At 55.0% G+C, this 14,685-nt stretch overlaps 1 protein-coding gene across 7 annotated transcripts in view; it reads right to left on the minus strand.

The window, feature by feature from the left end:
* Positions 1-14,685, minus strand: part of LOC101316208 (diacylglycerol O-acyltransferase 2) — a 364,872-nt gene that overhangs the window by 334,810 nt on the left and 15,377 nt on the right. For 4 of the 7 annotated variants that reach the window (XM_073808430.1, XM_073808432.1, XM_073808429.1 and 1 more), the window contains 2 exons: positions 2,502-2,706; positions 1,736-1,910 (listed from right to left, as the gene is read on the minus strand). In XM_073808430.1, coding sequence (XP_073664531.1) covers positions 1,736-1,910; positions 2,502-2,706 — 380 coding nt within the window. Of the gene's footprint in view, positions 1-718; positions 922-1,735; positions 1,911-2,501; positions 2,707-6,774; positions 6,945-8,851; positions 8,923-9,313; positions 9,422-14,685 lie in introns of those variants that run through there. The other 3 variants (XM_019946545.3, XM_073808433.1, XM_073808431.1) reach the window with 3 other exon arrangements.

A 14,685-nucleotide genomic window follows, 5' to 3' on the forward strand; every position in this document is an offset into this window, starting at 1 on the left:
CTCCCCTCTTTTTCAGGATAATTCCTATTCAGCCAATAGTGTAAGAGTCACAGGGACTTCCCTGGTGGCGCAGTGGTTAAGAATCCGCCTGCCAATGCAGGGGACACGGGTTCGAGCCCTGGTCCGGGAAGATCCCACATGCCGCAGAGCAGCTAAGCCTGTGCGCCACTACTACTGAGCTCGTGTGCCACAACTACTGAAGCCCATGTGCCTAGAGCCCATGCTCCACAACAGGACAAGCCACCATAATGAGAAGCCCGTGCACCACAACGAAGAGTAGCCCCCGCTCGCCGCAACTAGAGAAAGCCCGCGCGCAGCAACAAAGACCCAACACAGCCAAAAGTAAAACAATAAAATTATAAAAAAAAAAAGAGTCACCTCCTCCCTGGGGTCCATTATGACCCTCCAGAGCACCCTGCACGTCCTCCTCACACCCCCTATTGGTCTTTGCTGTAAGGGGGTCTTCCCTGATAGACTTGGGCTCTGAAAACACAGAATTGCTGAGTCCTGTTTTCTCATCTAGCACAGCTTAGCTCGTGGTAATGGAACTATCCCCTATCCCCCTCCCGCAACGATCATTCCCATCAGCACCCAAACAGGTCCACGTCCTCATGGTTCAGGGCATGGACATCAGAGCCAGGGATGGATTTGAATCCTAACTCTGCCACTAAACTAGCTGTGGCACCCGAGTTCAGGGTCTGGAGGAAGGGGGGCTCACCCACGGTGGTGATGGGCTTGGAGTAGGGCACCAGCCCCCAGGTGTCGGAGGAGAAGAGGCCTCGGCCATGGAAGATGCACGGGGCGAAGCCAATGTACTTCTGGAACTTTTTCTGGACCCATCGGCCCCAGGAGCCCTCCTCAAAGATCACCTGCTTGTACACCTCATTCTCCCCGAAGGAGTAGGTGGGAACCAGGTCGGCTCTGGAAGGGAGAGGCCAGGGTCTGTCATAGCCCAATCACTGGCTTCAGTTCCTCCTGGCGGCCCTAGAGGCCCCAGACGCCAGCTGAACTCCCCTCTGTCAGGGGTGCACAAGAATCACCCGGGGGACCCCAGACCACATGTCCCCTCGCTGCCAGACGGGGACAGGCCCTCTGCCCCTGTTAGTGACTGGGGAGCATGTCAGGGCTTTACAATGTGGCCCTGACCAGGCCACTATAGCCTCACTCGGTTTTCTCAAGTGGAAAATGGGGATGGCATCCCTGCAGGATTTTGCAGGAGAATCAAACGGGACCGTAGAAGTAAATGCGCTTTGTCCAGTGAAATGTGCTGAACAGGTGGCTATCCAGAATGTACCCCTAGAAAAGGTCGGAGAAATCAAGCTGCCTAGCTCTTCTCTGCCTGTCCCCAGGGTTACCCCTCCAAGAAGGCTTCCTTGATATTTCGGGCCACAACACCCTCCTTCCTGGCCTTTCGCTCTCCTAGCTGCATGACACGCTCTGGCCCTGGGGCACAGTGCTGCCTCTGGGCTTGGCTGGCCTCTCAGCCCACCTGCCAGGGCCCAGGAGACCCAGGCTGCATCTTTGCCCACTTGGCTGCCCAGCCTGAGCTTGGGCAACCCTGGCCTGAACCTCTGGGCTCCAACCTCCCCTTCCCCACAGGATAGCTAACCCCCTTCTCTGCCTTCCTGGGGTCTGGGTTCTGCCTTCAGGAGGCAAGGAGCTGCTGCCCTGGGCTGCGCAGAACTGTTGACAGGTGTGCGCACGCGCGCGCACACGTGTTCTGGGAGGCACTCACCCATGGTGCAGGGCCAGTTTCACAAAGCCTTTGCGATTGCGCAGGGTGACTGCGTTCTTGCCGGGCATGGAGCTCAGGGACTCGGCCGCGCCCCCCACCACGATGATGATGGCATTGCCACTCCCATTCTTTGAAAGCAAGTAGTCTATGGTGTCCCGGTTCACAGGGCAGATGCCTGGGGAGTGGAGGGGGGACACACAGTCAGGGCTGCCCATGGATGCACTCCCTACCCCCTGCACATGGTCAAATATAGACAGAGCCGTGAACCTGGGTCCCAGACCTAACCCAGCCACTTGGAGGTATGGCCCCACGTAAGCCATTCCTTTTTCTGAGCCTCAGCTTACTTATCTGTAAAGTGGGGACAATGACACAAGGTTGTTTAGGGAATGCATTCATTTGGCAAACGTTCCCTGAGGTCCTAACTGTGTCATGCTGGTGCCAGGTGCTAGGGAATCCCAGTAAGTCAGGCTGGTGGGGATCAAGGTGGATGGATAATGAGAGTCATGGACGATGATTAAATCGTGCAAAGGGCAGCACAGGGGCTGGGGATGCCCAGAAAAGGGGTCAGAGAAGGCTTTCTAGGGAAGATGTTATCCTAGTTGAACCCTGAAGATTGTATGAACAGCTCTCCCACTCAGCCCTGACCCACTGTGCCTCAGCAGACCACGTCTCCAACACAGGACCAGGCACCAGGGCACGGTGGGTTGGCTTCCTGGCCAATGGAGTGGCTCAGGCAGGGACACGCAGGACATGTCTGGATTCTCACCTCCAGACATCAGGTACTCCCTCAGCACTGGCATCCGGAAGTTGCCAGCCAGCGTGGCCAGGTAGGGCCTTATGCCAGGGAACTTCTTGCTCACTTCTGTGGCCTCCGTGCTGAAGTTGCAGAAGGCACCCAGGCCCATGATGCCGTGGGGGTGGTATCCGAAGATGTAATTCCTGGTGGTCAGCAGGTTGTGTGTCTTCACCAGCTGCAGGGAAGACCTCAGGTCAGAGGAAGCTGGCCAAGAGAGGAGTACTGGGGCACACCCAGAGGTAGGGGAGGCACTAGGTGTGCCCTGGCCCCTGGAAGCCTGGGCCTGAAGGACTGGACTGACTCTCTCCTCCGACCTCAGACTCTCATCACTGGGTTCTCGGTGCCAGGTACTTGCAAGTCACCATTTGGACTTCGAGTCCCTGGGAAGGGCGTGGGAAACTTTCTCCCTCATTCCCCTTATTTCTCCAGCCGAACACACCAGGTCCTCTTAATTGCACTCTGCCAGCCTCCTGCATTCCCTCTCTCTGGGCCCATCCTCCTCACCACAGCCAGAGTGACTGCTCTGAAACCCCAGTGCAACTCCTGTCACTCTCAGATCAAGAGGGATGTCCAGCTTCCACTGGCATAAAGTCCAAGTCCCTTTCTCTGGCCAGAGAAGGGACAGTGCAGCTGGCCTGAATGGAAACCTCCTTCCAGACAGCCAGACTCAGCTCAGGCTCTGATGCAGGAAGCAGAAGGACGGGCCACAGCCCTTGTGCCAGCCACACTGCGGGCAGGGGAGGTCAGCCGTACAGCTGGAGTCGCTCACCTGTGGCGCCATCAACAAAGGTGTCCTGGATGCTCTAAAGGATGACTGCCTTCCCGCCCTGGGACTGGTGGCTTGGACGGTGGGTTGGATGGTGCAAAGTTTCCCTAAACCCTGAGCAGCAAGAGGCACCGACCCAGTATCACAGGAAACATGATGGGGTGGAGGGTGCCGAGAGGGATGGAGAGGATTGGCATCTTGTTCAGAAAAACATCACTTTCTTTTAGGATTAGAAAACTAATGAATAATCAGAGAATTTTAAAACTATGGGAAAGTAGGGAGAAAATCCAAAGCACCTGTCATACCGCCAACCAGATAAACCGCTCTGACTCTGGTGAGCTTTTTTTCTACTCAAATAGCCAAATGTTCTGTTTAACACAAAACTGAGGTCATATGGTTGATATGATTTTGAAATAATTACCTCCCAAGCATATCATAGCTATTTTTCCTTATCAAAATCCCTCAGTAGCATGTCTTCTCACGGCTATGCTACATGGAATAGAATTGTAATCAAACCCTGGCTGATGGGCCTTTAAAAAGCTTCTAAAATTTCCCTCAGAAATAATGCTTCCATAAATACCTTATTTTTGTCCTCATATCTGCTTGCATTCTTGAGACAAACATCAAGAAAGACAGTTCCCGGGTCAAAGGGTATGACCGTTTTGGTCCGGTGGGCTGCCCTCCCTCTGGAGAAGTGGCACTGATGACATTCCCACCTGCAGTGCTTCAAGGTTCCCCCTGCCCCGCGCTGGTGCCAGCTGGAGCAGAGCCCCTGGCCACTGGCAGAATGTCAAGAGCCTGGGTTTTCTATGACTCCAGATTTGGGAACTCCCTGACTGAGGGAAGAACCCCGCGCTCAGTTTGGGGGGCGTGGGGTGCAGTTGGCCTCCGGGAAACTGAAATCTGAATCTTCAGGTGATGGAGGCCAGAAGGGGATGGGAGTGAGGGTGGCTGGCACCCCTCCCAGCTCTGTAACTGCCCGTACGTGTGACTGTGAGAAAGACCCCGTGTCGTACCCTGTTGCTTGGGGCATTTGTACTCTTTCTCCCGTTTTGCCTTTGGCGAGCAGATTAAAGCCGCTCAAATCCCCAAGTAATCCTTAGCTGCCCACCACATAAATGGGGAAGAGCAGCAGCTGAATCCACGGCCAGTGAGGTGGGGGAAGCCCAGCTTTACACGCGCTTCGAGAAGTGGTTGTTCTGAGGTTTTGCCGCAGAGAGCACGTCTGCCCTACCGCGTTAGCTCTCGGGAAAGCCAGAAGGAGAAAGCACCCTGTCCCGGTTTCCATGGGCGAGGAAGGCGCTGAGGTGAGAGCGGAGGCAGCCAGTACCGCATTGGAAACTTGCTCCTGAGTTGATGGCTGGGCCTGGGAGCCCCCAGCACAGGATGGGGTGGAAGACCCCTGATCTGGGCCATTCCTTTGATTACAAGGTAGAGACTAAGACCTAGAGAAAGGAGTTGCTGCTTCCCCGGAGGTCACAGCAAATCATCCTCCACCGCTAGACTAGGCCACTCAGCTGTGCTTTTCCCTGGACCTGGGATACAGGTGGGCCACCTGGCGGAACCCTAGCTAGCTCTTTAAATCATTTCCTCCCTCCCCCAAGCCTCTATCTGGTGGGACATTGGTTAAATGAGGTGCCCTGGGGCACAGTGCAGGTTAATGGCCCTTGGGGCAGCACCCAGAAAAGGACGGGCCTCTGATACGGCTTTGATCTGTCTTCATGCCACACTCCCCTCGCCATGGGTGGACAGAGTGTCCATTCAGGAGGGAGGAGGAAGGACACTGCTGATGAAGGCTCTGTTGACATACCTGCTCTCGTGTCCCCTGACTGTTTACCCATGGCAAAGTCTCAGCCCAAGGGGTTGCCCAGGTCAGGCCTGCTGGCTGACATGAGCCTGGGACACATTCCTGGCAAGTCGCCCCTCCCACCCTGCCTCCCCGGGCAGGTAGGGTGTTCAGATAGCCTTGTCCCAGCCTGGCACCATACAGAGGAGGAAACTCAGAACCAGAGAGGAACGAAGACTCGCCTAAGCTGACACAGTGGGGCACCACGGCAGGGGAACAAAGGAATGAGAACACAGGTCCTGAAGCAGACACAGCCTTGGTTTCTATACCAGCCCTGCTCCTGACTTGCTTTGTGACCTTGGGACAGTCCCTCCTCTCTGGGCCTCAGTAGGTCCATCTGTGAAATGAGGCAGTTGGACAGATAGGTGACTATAAGCTCAGAGAGTGTTTCCTAGTCTCTTCTCCAAAGATCCTGCCCATCTCTCGAGGAGAGGTGACCCGGGCACTGCCCACTCCTCTTCCAGGTAGCTGGTGGTCCTGGTGGCTGCTGTTAACATGTGAGCCCCACCTCTGCTGGGAGAAGGGATGCTCTCTGGGCCAGCTGAGCTGCCCTGGTGGCAAAGAGCAAAGAGCTTCACCAATAAGGGAGTGGGGAGGGGTGGGTGGGCACAGTTAGAAATCATTACCCAACCATTGGCAAGAGGCTGGGAAAAGGGGGTGGGACAGGAGGGTCATACACGACTCCACAGAGCATCAGCCCTGACATCAGGTCACTAAGGCCAAACCCTCTACGCACAGAAGAAGAGCCTGAGGCCCCAAGGGGCAGGGGCTTGGCCAAGGTCAACCAGCAGCAAGCACAGAGCCCAGGCTGAGGCATAAATGCCTCAGGCCCAGCTTGGCTTTGGTCCTGGTGCCTAGGGGCCCTCCCAGGGCCAGCTCACATGTGTCACGTGGCTCCAACTCCCAGCTGTCTTCTTGGAACAGAGGTGAGATAAGGGACACGGGGTTTTGTTTTGGTTCTTCGGGAAGGGCAGAGATCAGTGGGGAAGGGTACCTGTCTGTCCCAGCACTGACCAGCGGTCATCAGGTCATCCTGTTCTGGATTGGGGGAGCTACTGGCCTTGAAGAGGCTTCCTGAGGGGCAGGCCACTCTGGGGCCTGGCCCCCAAGGTAAGGGCCCTAGCAGAGAGAAAGAGCATATAATGCCTCACCTCCAACCATAATTTACCACTTTTTAGCATATGAGCAGCTCCATTTCACAGATGAGGGTAATGAGGCTCAGTGAGCTTGAGAAAGCATGCCCACGGTCCCATGGGCAGAAAGTGACAGAATCTAGCAAGATCCATTAGAGGGTGAGCCCAGCCAAGGGCAGGGACCAGGGCTGATTCTTCTGTGTCCCCATGCCCTGCAGGGGCCCAGCAATACACGGGGAGCAACAGTGCTGGCCAGCGAAGAGAGCGACAGGCCAGGACCTCAACCCAGGTCTCCAACAGCAAAGCAGAGGGAGGAAGACCCACGGGGTGGGGCTCAATCCAGTGGGGAAGTCTGGGATTGGATCTTTCGCAGAGAAACAGGCAGTAGGGATCCAGTGGGAAAGAACCTGGGGCCTGGATTCTAGTACTGGCCTTGGCATGGAGTCACTGTGCAATTGGGACCAGTCCTTGCCCCTCTTTGGGACTCAGTTTCCTCACCTCCAAAATGAGAGGGTTGGGTCCTATGATGCAACATCCTCCCAGCAACAACAGCCTTGGATTCCTTGCAGCCAGAGAGATGGGGTCAGGGAAAGGGAGGAGCAGGAATTCTGACCCCAAAGGTCCTGGGAAAACTGGGCTCAGGCTGGAATGGGCAGAGGGAGCTGGTCCTGTGAGTGCAGCGGAGAAATGTAGGGTTACCTGGCCACCTCCCCCAGGCAGCACGCCAGGATGTCTCAGTTGCTGACTCACAACAGCAAACATACACCACCCCGTGTCATGCACACTTCCGCATGCACACACGCTGCCTCCACTTTCAAACTCCACCGATTTCTGCTGGGTTACCTCAGCAGCTAGGGTGTGCCGGGGCTGGGGTGCTGAGTGAGCTGGATAGGCATGTCTTTCCCCTGCAGGGAAAACCTTCAGGATTCTGCCAGAGTTACCCACAATCCACCAGCGTCACCAACATGCACCAGGGCCCAGAAGCCTCTGCCCTGCCAACCTAGCTTGCAGACCACCAGCAGGGGGTCTGATAGAATGTTAACTGAAAGCCAGACCAAGCCACTTTTTATCTTGTCAGGACCTTGAGTTTGGCCCCAGAGAAGGCAGGTGCTCAGAAGACCAGTGTGGGGGACCCAGAGCAGCCAGTGGTGCAGGAGGAAGGAAACCCAGAGATCAACTTGGTCTAAACCAGCTTCATATGGGGAGACTGCACCCTGGCTTCACCCAGGGTCTGACTGCCCTGCTTTTCCTGCCTCCGTCCTCCAAGCCTGAGGGAAGCCTGAGGATTCGTCCAAGCTTATTTCCTACAGCTCTGCTGCATAGGGATGCAGCATGCTGTGGTGGGAAGAACCGAGACTTTGAGGCAAGACAGCAACTGGAATCTTGGCTCAACCCCCTATTAGGCTCATTCTGCTGTGCTACTCTCTGACCTTCAGTTTCCTCTTCTGTAAAAATGGGATAAAATTAATACCCGCCTTACAGGGTACTGTGAGGGTTAAAGGACAGACTCCTTGGGGGAAAGTGCTGGCTCCTAGAAGCCTCCCAATAAATGGAGATCCTCCCTCTCCACTCCACCTACTCACCATCTGCCACATCCCAGGCTTCTTCTCAAACTCAGGTGCTCTCATTGTCTTCCCTGCCCCTTCAGTGCTACTAGCTTCAGGACGGAGTTCCAGCAGCAGTGCCTCCAGAAGCCTTCCCCAGGCACTTCTGCAATTAGGCTCTCACTCTCCATTCAGTGCCCACCAAATTTTCTGGGCCCTAATTCCCATGGCCAGGACCCCCAGTGACCTACCCATGACTGACTGAGGGAAGTGATATTTCTGTAAGAGCTTCAGAAGGAAAGAAAGCCCCTCACACCTGTTGCTATCCTTGGTTCAGCCCAGATGAACCTGGACTACCTTAGTAGTATTGCTCCTGATAAATCACTTCCTTTTGCGCCTTGTGGCTTGTGGGATCTTAGTTCCTGACCAGGGATTGACCCCAGGCCATAGCAGTGAAAGTGCTGAGTCCTAACCACTGGACCACCAGGGAATTCCCAATCACTTCCATTTTAAGTTATGACTTTAATATTCACTGAAAGGCAGACAAGCAATGGCCATAATATTTGCTATTATACCTGCTCCTTACATCACCCAGGATCTCAGTATCTGAAACACCTTTTAGATCCAAATGCTAGAACAACTCTTGTTTCCGCAAGGAAGAAACAAACGTCTTCCTTTCCCAAAATGAGGACCAATAACTATCATGTTTCCCCTTTTGCCTTGGCTGCCAGGAAGCTCAGAGGTGACCATGAAGCTCAACCACTGCAACTCTGTTGACCCTTATGGGTGAAATACTTGTATATTTTCCCCGAAGTCCTGATTTTTCTTTTTACCTGGTATAGCATTATACGTATCCTAAATTGCCTCAAATCCTGCATAAAGTGGGGTAGAGTATCAACAGATGCTCATAGTGGGAGATGTCACACGGTTCAACCCAGCACATGCGGTCACTGTGCAGGGGTGGGTTAAGGCTTGAAGTCAGATTTCCCGTCCATTCCCACCCTCCCAAGATAACACCCACAAGTCTTTACCTGGATGGGAAAGTAGTCTCGAAAGTAGCGCCACACAGCCCAGTTTCGGACCCACTGTGACCTCCTGCCACCTTCCAGGGAACAAAATACAGCGTTGGGAAGGAGTAGGAGTGGGAGAGAGTGATGTTCAGGCAGAGCCACTGTGAACCCCTGAGCTAGGTGACCAGCGCCCTATGCAGCATCCTCCTCCCTCCCCCTGGGCCCCTTTCCAAGTTCATTCCCTCACGTTTTGCAAACCCTGGATTGAGTGTGAGCTCCGTGAGGACCACTATGTGACCTCAGAGCCACTATTAACCTCCCCCCTCCCCCCCATCCAGAACCACAGCCTGGCTTAGCCCAATGCTATTCACATAGTAGGTGCTAAGTAAAAAAGGGGTAGCACCCATGATGAGGAACTTCAGCTTGTGCAGGAGGGAGTGTCCCGAAGGCGAGGGGGTCGGGCAGGGCGACTTGTGCTCGTACCTTTCTTGGGAGTGTTCCAGTCAAACACCAGCCAGGTGAAGTAGAGCACAGCAATGAGCCAGCAATCGGTGCAGAACGTGTACATGAGGATGACGCTGCAGGTCACTCCTGGGGGGAGGCAGAAGGCTCCCGGTCAGGCCTGTCCTCCCTGGGTGGGCTTCAGTCCCCTCTGGGCATGGGGTCACCAAGTGACTGAGTGTTTACCATGGCACTAAGCTAGGCACAGCTGGGGCCCTGGGCAGAGGGAGCCCACAGCCATGGCGGGGGCAGGGTGGGGGTGCAGGGGAGGAGCCGGCTCATGGGGACACAAGCCTCATCTCCTAGGCTCTGATGGGCTGTCCCGGCATCGAGGGGCACGTGGGCTCCATGTTGTCTGGGCAGCAGTGCCAGAGGCAGTGGATCTCTTGTGAAGCTGTCCTTAGAGCTGTTCTTTCTGCCCCTCCTGGCATGTTCTCCCCACCCGAGTGTCCAGCATAGTGACTGTGGACGAGGGGAGGGACCTGCCAAGTGCCTCTATGTCTCAGGACTTGGGATGAGTCACTGTCTCAAGTGTGGGGCAGCGTGACTTTTACCCCATTTTAGAGATGAGAACACTGAGGCTCCAGGGGGAGGTAACTCACCCAAGGTCACCCAGCAGGAATGAGGCAGAGCCAGGATTCAAACTCAAGTCTGACTATTAAGTCCAAAATCTGCACCAGGCTTTAGAGATTCACTAAAAATTAGAAGCCCCAGACTGCCACTGGAGGGACCTGGGAGAGTGGGATTCCTGCCCCAGGAGGAGGGCTGGCCCCCTTCCAGTATAACCAAGCACCAGGCAGTCCTAGGCCAAAGCCCAGAGCCCATCAGTCCCTCTCTCAAAACCCCCAGCAGGACACTTGAAGACTCCCTGGGACCAGCTTCCAGTGGTCCCTTTATTCTGGGCCTGCCGGCCATAAGGTTGAATAACCTGGCACAGAAAGCCCTCATCAGAGCTTCTATCCATCCAATTTTTACCGAGCCTTCAAGGCTAAGCTCAGACCTCACCTCAGCAACTGTTCTCCGGTATCATACTGTCCTCCCACACGGACCTCTCACCTCTGAATTCTCCACACTAGCTGGGTCACATCTTCTTTGCCCCCTGTCACTTAGCACAGGACCAGGGACAACAGGTACTCATGCTTGGGAGAAGCATGGCCTCCGTCCAGCATCCCCTCCACTGCCTAGGAAGGGAAGCCAACCCTGGTTGTAGGCACACCCTCTGGTGGGCGCTGCACTAGTCACGGGTGCTCTAGGGCTGCCTGGCTTTGCATTTCATGCTCTCTTCTTCCCGCCGTGCTCAGCCTCCTCTGGTTTCCCGAGGGAGAGGGGAGGGCCGGACACAGACACTCCATGAGGCTAAGGGCAGGAAAATGGTGGTCCCTTGTCATCCACAACGCGGTCCTGTTCTAAGCCTCTGAGCTAGCCTCTCCCCAAGGGAGCTAAAAGTGGTACAACTATCTTGGGAGAGGCGGTGAACATAGAGTGGCCGGGTGTCCAGTTTTTCAGGACCAGCTCAGGAGTGTGATGTCACAGACAGGGAAGGTGAGCCTCCAGGGAAGCATTTGCAGCCTGTAAAACCCTGTTAAAGGCAAACTGTGAAGTACTGGAGGCAGCTTGGTGAATGGCTGTGACTAAGTTAAGACCACTTACAAAGTCACTCACATTGTTGAGCAGTTTGCCTCTGGTCCCCATTCTTAGGCCTAGAAGAGGGGTCACAAGCCCCCTAGACTCCACAGGTATCCAAGCGCCTTCAGCGGCTAGATGGGTGCTCCGGGTGGGCCTGGGCAGGGCCATGAGGTTCAGGCTAGGGTCTGAGCAGCCGGGAAACCCAGCTGCCATCAAACACCTAACTCTGGCTGAGGGGTAGCGGGATCAGAGGGGGCAGAGCCCCAGGCTGCCCTGCCCAGATGTCTGGGCTCTCTGGGAAGGTGGGAGTCCCTACCCACTGTCCTCACTGTGGTGCTAAGGCAGCCTGCGAGGAGGAAAGAGAACAGATGGAGGGTCCAGAGACTGCATTCTAGTTCTGGACTTTCTCAGCTGGGCGGACCCGCTCCCTCTCACCCATGTGTGTCCACAGCCCCTATCATCTGTCTCATCGTTATCTGCGTCCCCCATTAGACTCCTTCCAGCAGACGGCCCTTCAGCCCCTGAGCTCCTTGGGAGCTGGAACCAGGTCAGATGAACTTCTCCAGCCCTAGCAACCAACACAGGAAAGGTTTATTGAGCAAAAATGAATGACACCCACCAAACAACCTGCCTTTCTCAGAGTCTAATCCCAGTACTATGAACAGGGGGCTCCCTGATCTATCCCTGTAGATCACGCGGCTGCAGCAGGAACCAACCCCCCTGGGGCCAGGAGATGCAAACAACTTCTGGCTCCACATGCGGAAGGTTCAGGACCCACCTTTACAATCACCCCCCCACACACATCATGGTCAAGCTGATGATTCAAAACTCTGCTCCCCAAGGCCCGTTAGCGGGCAGCCTATGGCTGCTCACTGCAGGGACGCAGCAGTGGAGCCCAGGAAGAGCACGGACACGCTCTTCCATGAAGCCGGGGCCCTGCCGCTCACTGGCCACGGCCCATCCCTGAGCCTCGATTTCCAACAGGGTATTGGGAGGACGACAAGAGATAGTGTGTGAAGAGGACTTAACACAAAGATAAGTGTCCAACCTGGAGATCCATGGACTTGGATACGGAAAAAAACCAACATCTTAATTTTCACCCATCTCTTATAGAAATTTAATGTTTCCTTCATTTATGTACCACACCACGGTAGTCTTAGCAGCAGCCCCTGTAGGCAGTGACGCCAATAGAAACCAAAAGTTTTTCCGTATCACATCTATGGCAGTTGGGGATATCTTGAAAAATCATTTATTCTCATCACTAAAGAATTATAGTGGGAGCTTCCCTGGTGGCGCAGTGGTTGGGAATCTGCCTGCCAATGCAGGGGACATGGGTTCGAGCCCTGGTCTGGGAAGATCCCACATGCCGCGGAACAACTAAGCCCGTGAGCCACGACTACTAAGCCTGCACGTCTGGAGCCTGTGCTCCGCAAAGGGAGAGGCCGCGACAGTGAGAGGCCCGTGCGCCGCGAGGAAGAGTGGCCCCCACTTGCCACAACTAGAGAAAGCCCTCGCACAGAAACAAAGACCCAACACAGCCAAAAATAAATAAATAAATAAATTTATTTATTTAAAAAAAAAAGAATTATAGTGGGATTTCCCTGGTGGCACAGTGGTTAAGAATCCACCTGCCAATGCAGGGGACACAGGTTCGGTCCCTGGTCCAGGAAGATCCCACATGCCGCGGAGCAACTAAGCCCGTGCGCCACAACTACTGAGCCTGCGTTCTAGAGCCCGTGAGCCACAACTACTGAGCCCGTGTGCCGCAACTACTGAAGCCTGCATGCCTAGAGCCCGTGCTCCACAACAAAGACAAGCCACGGCCATGAGATGCCTGCGCACTGCAATGAAGAGTAGCCCCTGCTCGCCGCAACTGGAGAAAGCCTGCGCGCAGCAACAAAGACCCAACGCGGCTAAAAAAAAGAAAAAGAATTATAGTAATGATTATGCCTGCTGCTAGATCTTTTTAACATAATAACAAAAAAGAATGTGTCACTGTATGTGGAATTCGATGTCTTAATGTGTATGTATTTATATTTTAATACCATTGATTTCCTTTGAAATCCAGTGTACTTTGTAGTACACATTTTAAAACTCTGAATAAGGTTTATAGTCTTTACCAGATACCAGAGGGATCCGTGGCACAAAAATGGAGGTGAGTCACTTTGTTCGAGAGGGAGGCCCGTGGGGCCACAGCAGCCTTTGCAACTCCAGGCGAGCGCCTGCCGGTAGATTGGGGCGGCAGCGGGAGCGAGTGGCCAGGGCTGCTCAGGACAATAATTAGCAGCAGCTCAGCACACCTGCCCATCCAAGCAGGCTTGGCTCCCACCTACGCAAGGGCTCGGGAAGATGCCGGGCTGGTCTCTGGGCTGTGGTTAGGCTCGATTTATTATTAACCTACAGCTTGGGGCCAGTCCCTGCCACACGCTGCACGGGTTGGGATTCTACCAGCTGCTCAGCGCCCCACCAGCCAAGCCCCGACTCCCTAAGACAGTGGGATAGTGGTGGCTTCTGGGTGCAGATGGGGACTAAGGGAGCTGGTACAGCAGACAAGGGAGGGGCCTGGAGGCTGGAGTCCATGGGGTCTTGTTCTGGCCCCATGACTTCCTTCTCATGTGATTCTGGGCTAGGCTCTTCCCTCACTGGATCCCTGCTTCTCATCTGAAAATGGAGGGGTTACACGGTGCTCTCTACTCCCGGGATTCTAAAAATTGGCCAAGCAGGCCAAGGTGCAGGTTTGAGCCCTCAGGGAGCCAGTTTAATTTGCTCTGTTCCCTAGACCAGTGTTTCTTTATCTTGTTGAGGCCCATATGCCTCTGCACAAATCTGAGGACAGTGATGGTCCTTCACCCCAGAAAAATGCGAACATACTTTCACATATAATTTTGCGCCTAATTTTAGGGGTTCACGGAACCCCCTAAAGCCCGCTCTTGGGCCTCAAGGTGAAGACTGGCTATTTCAGACCAGGTCCACTAATTCCGGACTCCCTGGTGAGTGCTCTGGGCTTCCGCTTAATCCTTAACTCTGCCTCTGAATGAGCTTCACCATCTCGGAGAGTCACGGAACCTCTGTGAGTCCCTATTTCCTCACCTGTGAAGTGGGAAGTCAAGGAAAGACAGACACATCAAGTGCCTGGTCCACTGAGGGGGCTCTATAGATAGCAAGCCCCGTCCCATCCCTCTGCCCTGCCGACGGAGGGAGGGGCAGCTGCTGCCCGGGAAATGTGGCCTCAGAGGCCCCCACGCCTACTGGGAGCACGCGGCTCAGCACTGACACGGTAATTTCTGATGATCCCCGTTGGCCCGAACGATCCTGAAGAGCGGGCTGTCCCGAGGGACTCACTCTACAATGCTCGGCAACAGGTCTGTCTGCCCTGAGGTGCTGGGGAAGTCACTTATTATGCTGAGGACACTGGGGCCTGGGGAAGAGGAGAGGCTGCTGGGAGAGCAGGGCCTGGCCCAGGCCAGGGGCCCTTTCCTCCTCCTGGACAACCTGTGGTACCCTGACTCCGGTCTGGATGGCAACCCAGGGGACGGGGGCACCAACCTGGACCTGCCGGAGACGCAACCAAAGCACTGAAGTGGGAGGTGTTGAGAGAGACAAGGAGAAGCCTTGAATGGGCTGCAGGAAGCAGCTGGGGACCGTGCTCAGCAGAGAGTGGATGAGGCCTGGGCGGGGGCTCTGAGGGCGCTTCCCGACAGCAGCTCCCTACACTGGGGGCCCACCAC

The sequence above is a fragment of the Tursiops truncatus genome, chromosome 8, assembly GCF_011762595.2.
Source record: "Tursiops truncatus isolate mTurTru1 chromosome 8, mTurTru1.mat.Y, whole genome shotgun sequence".
In the NCBI taxonomy this organism is placed as follows: domain Eukaryota; kingdom Metazoa; phylum Chordata; class Mammalia; order Artiodactyla; family Delphinidae; genus Tursiops; species Tursiops truncatus.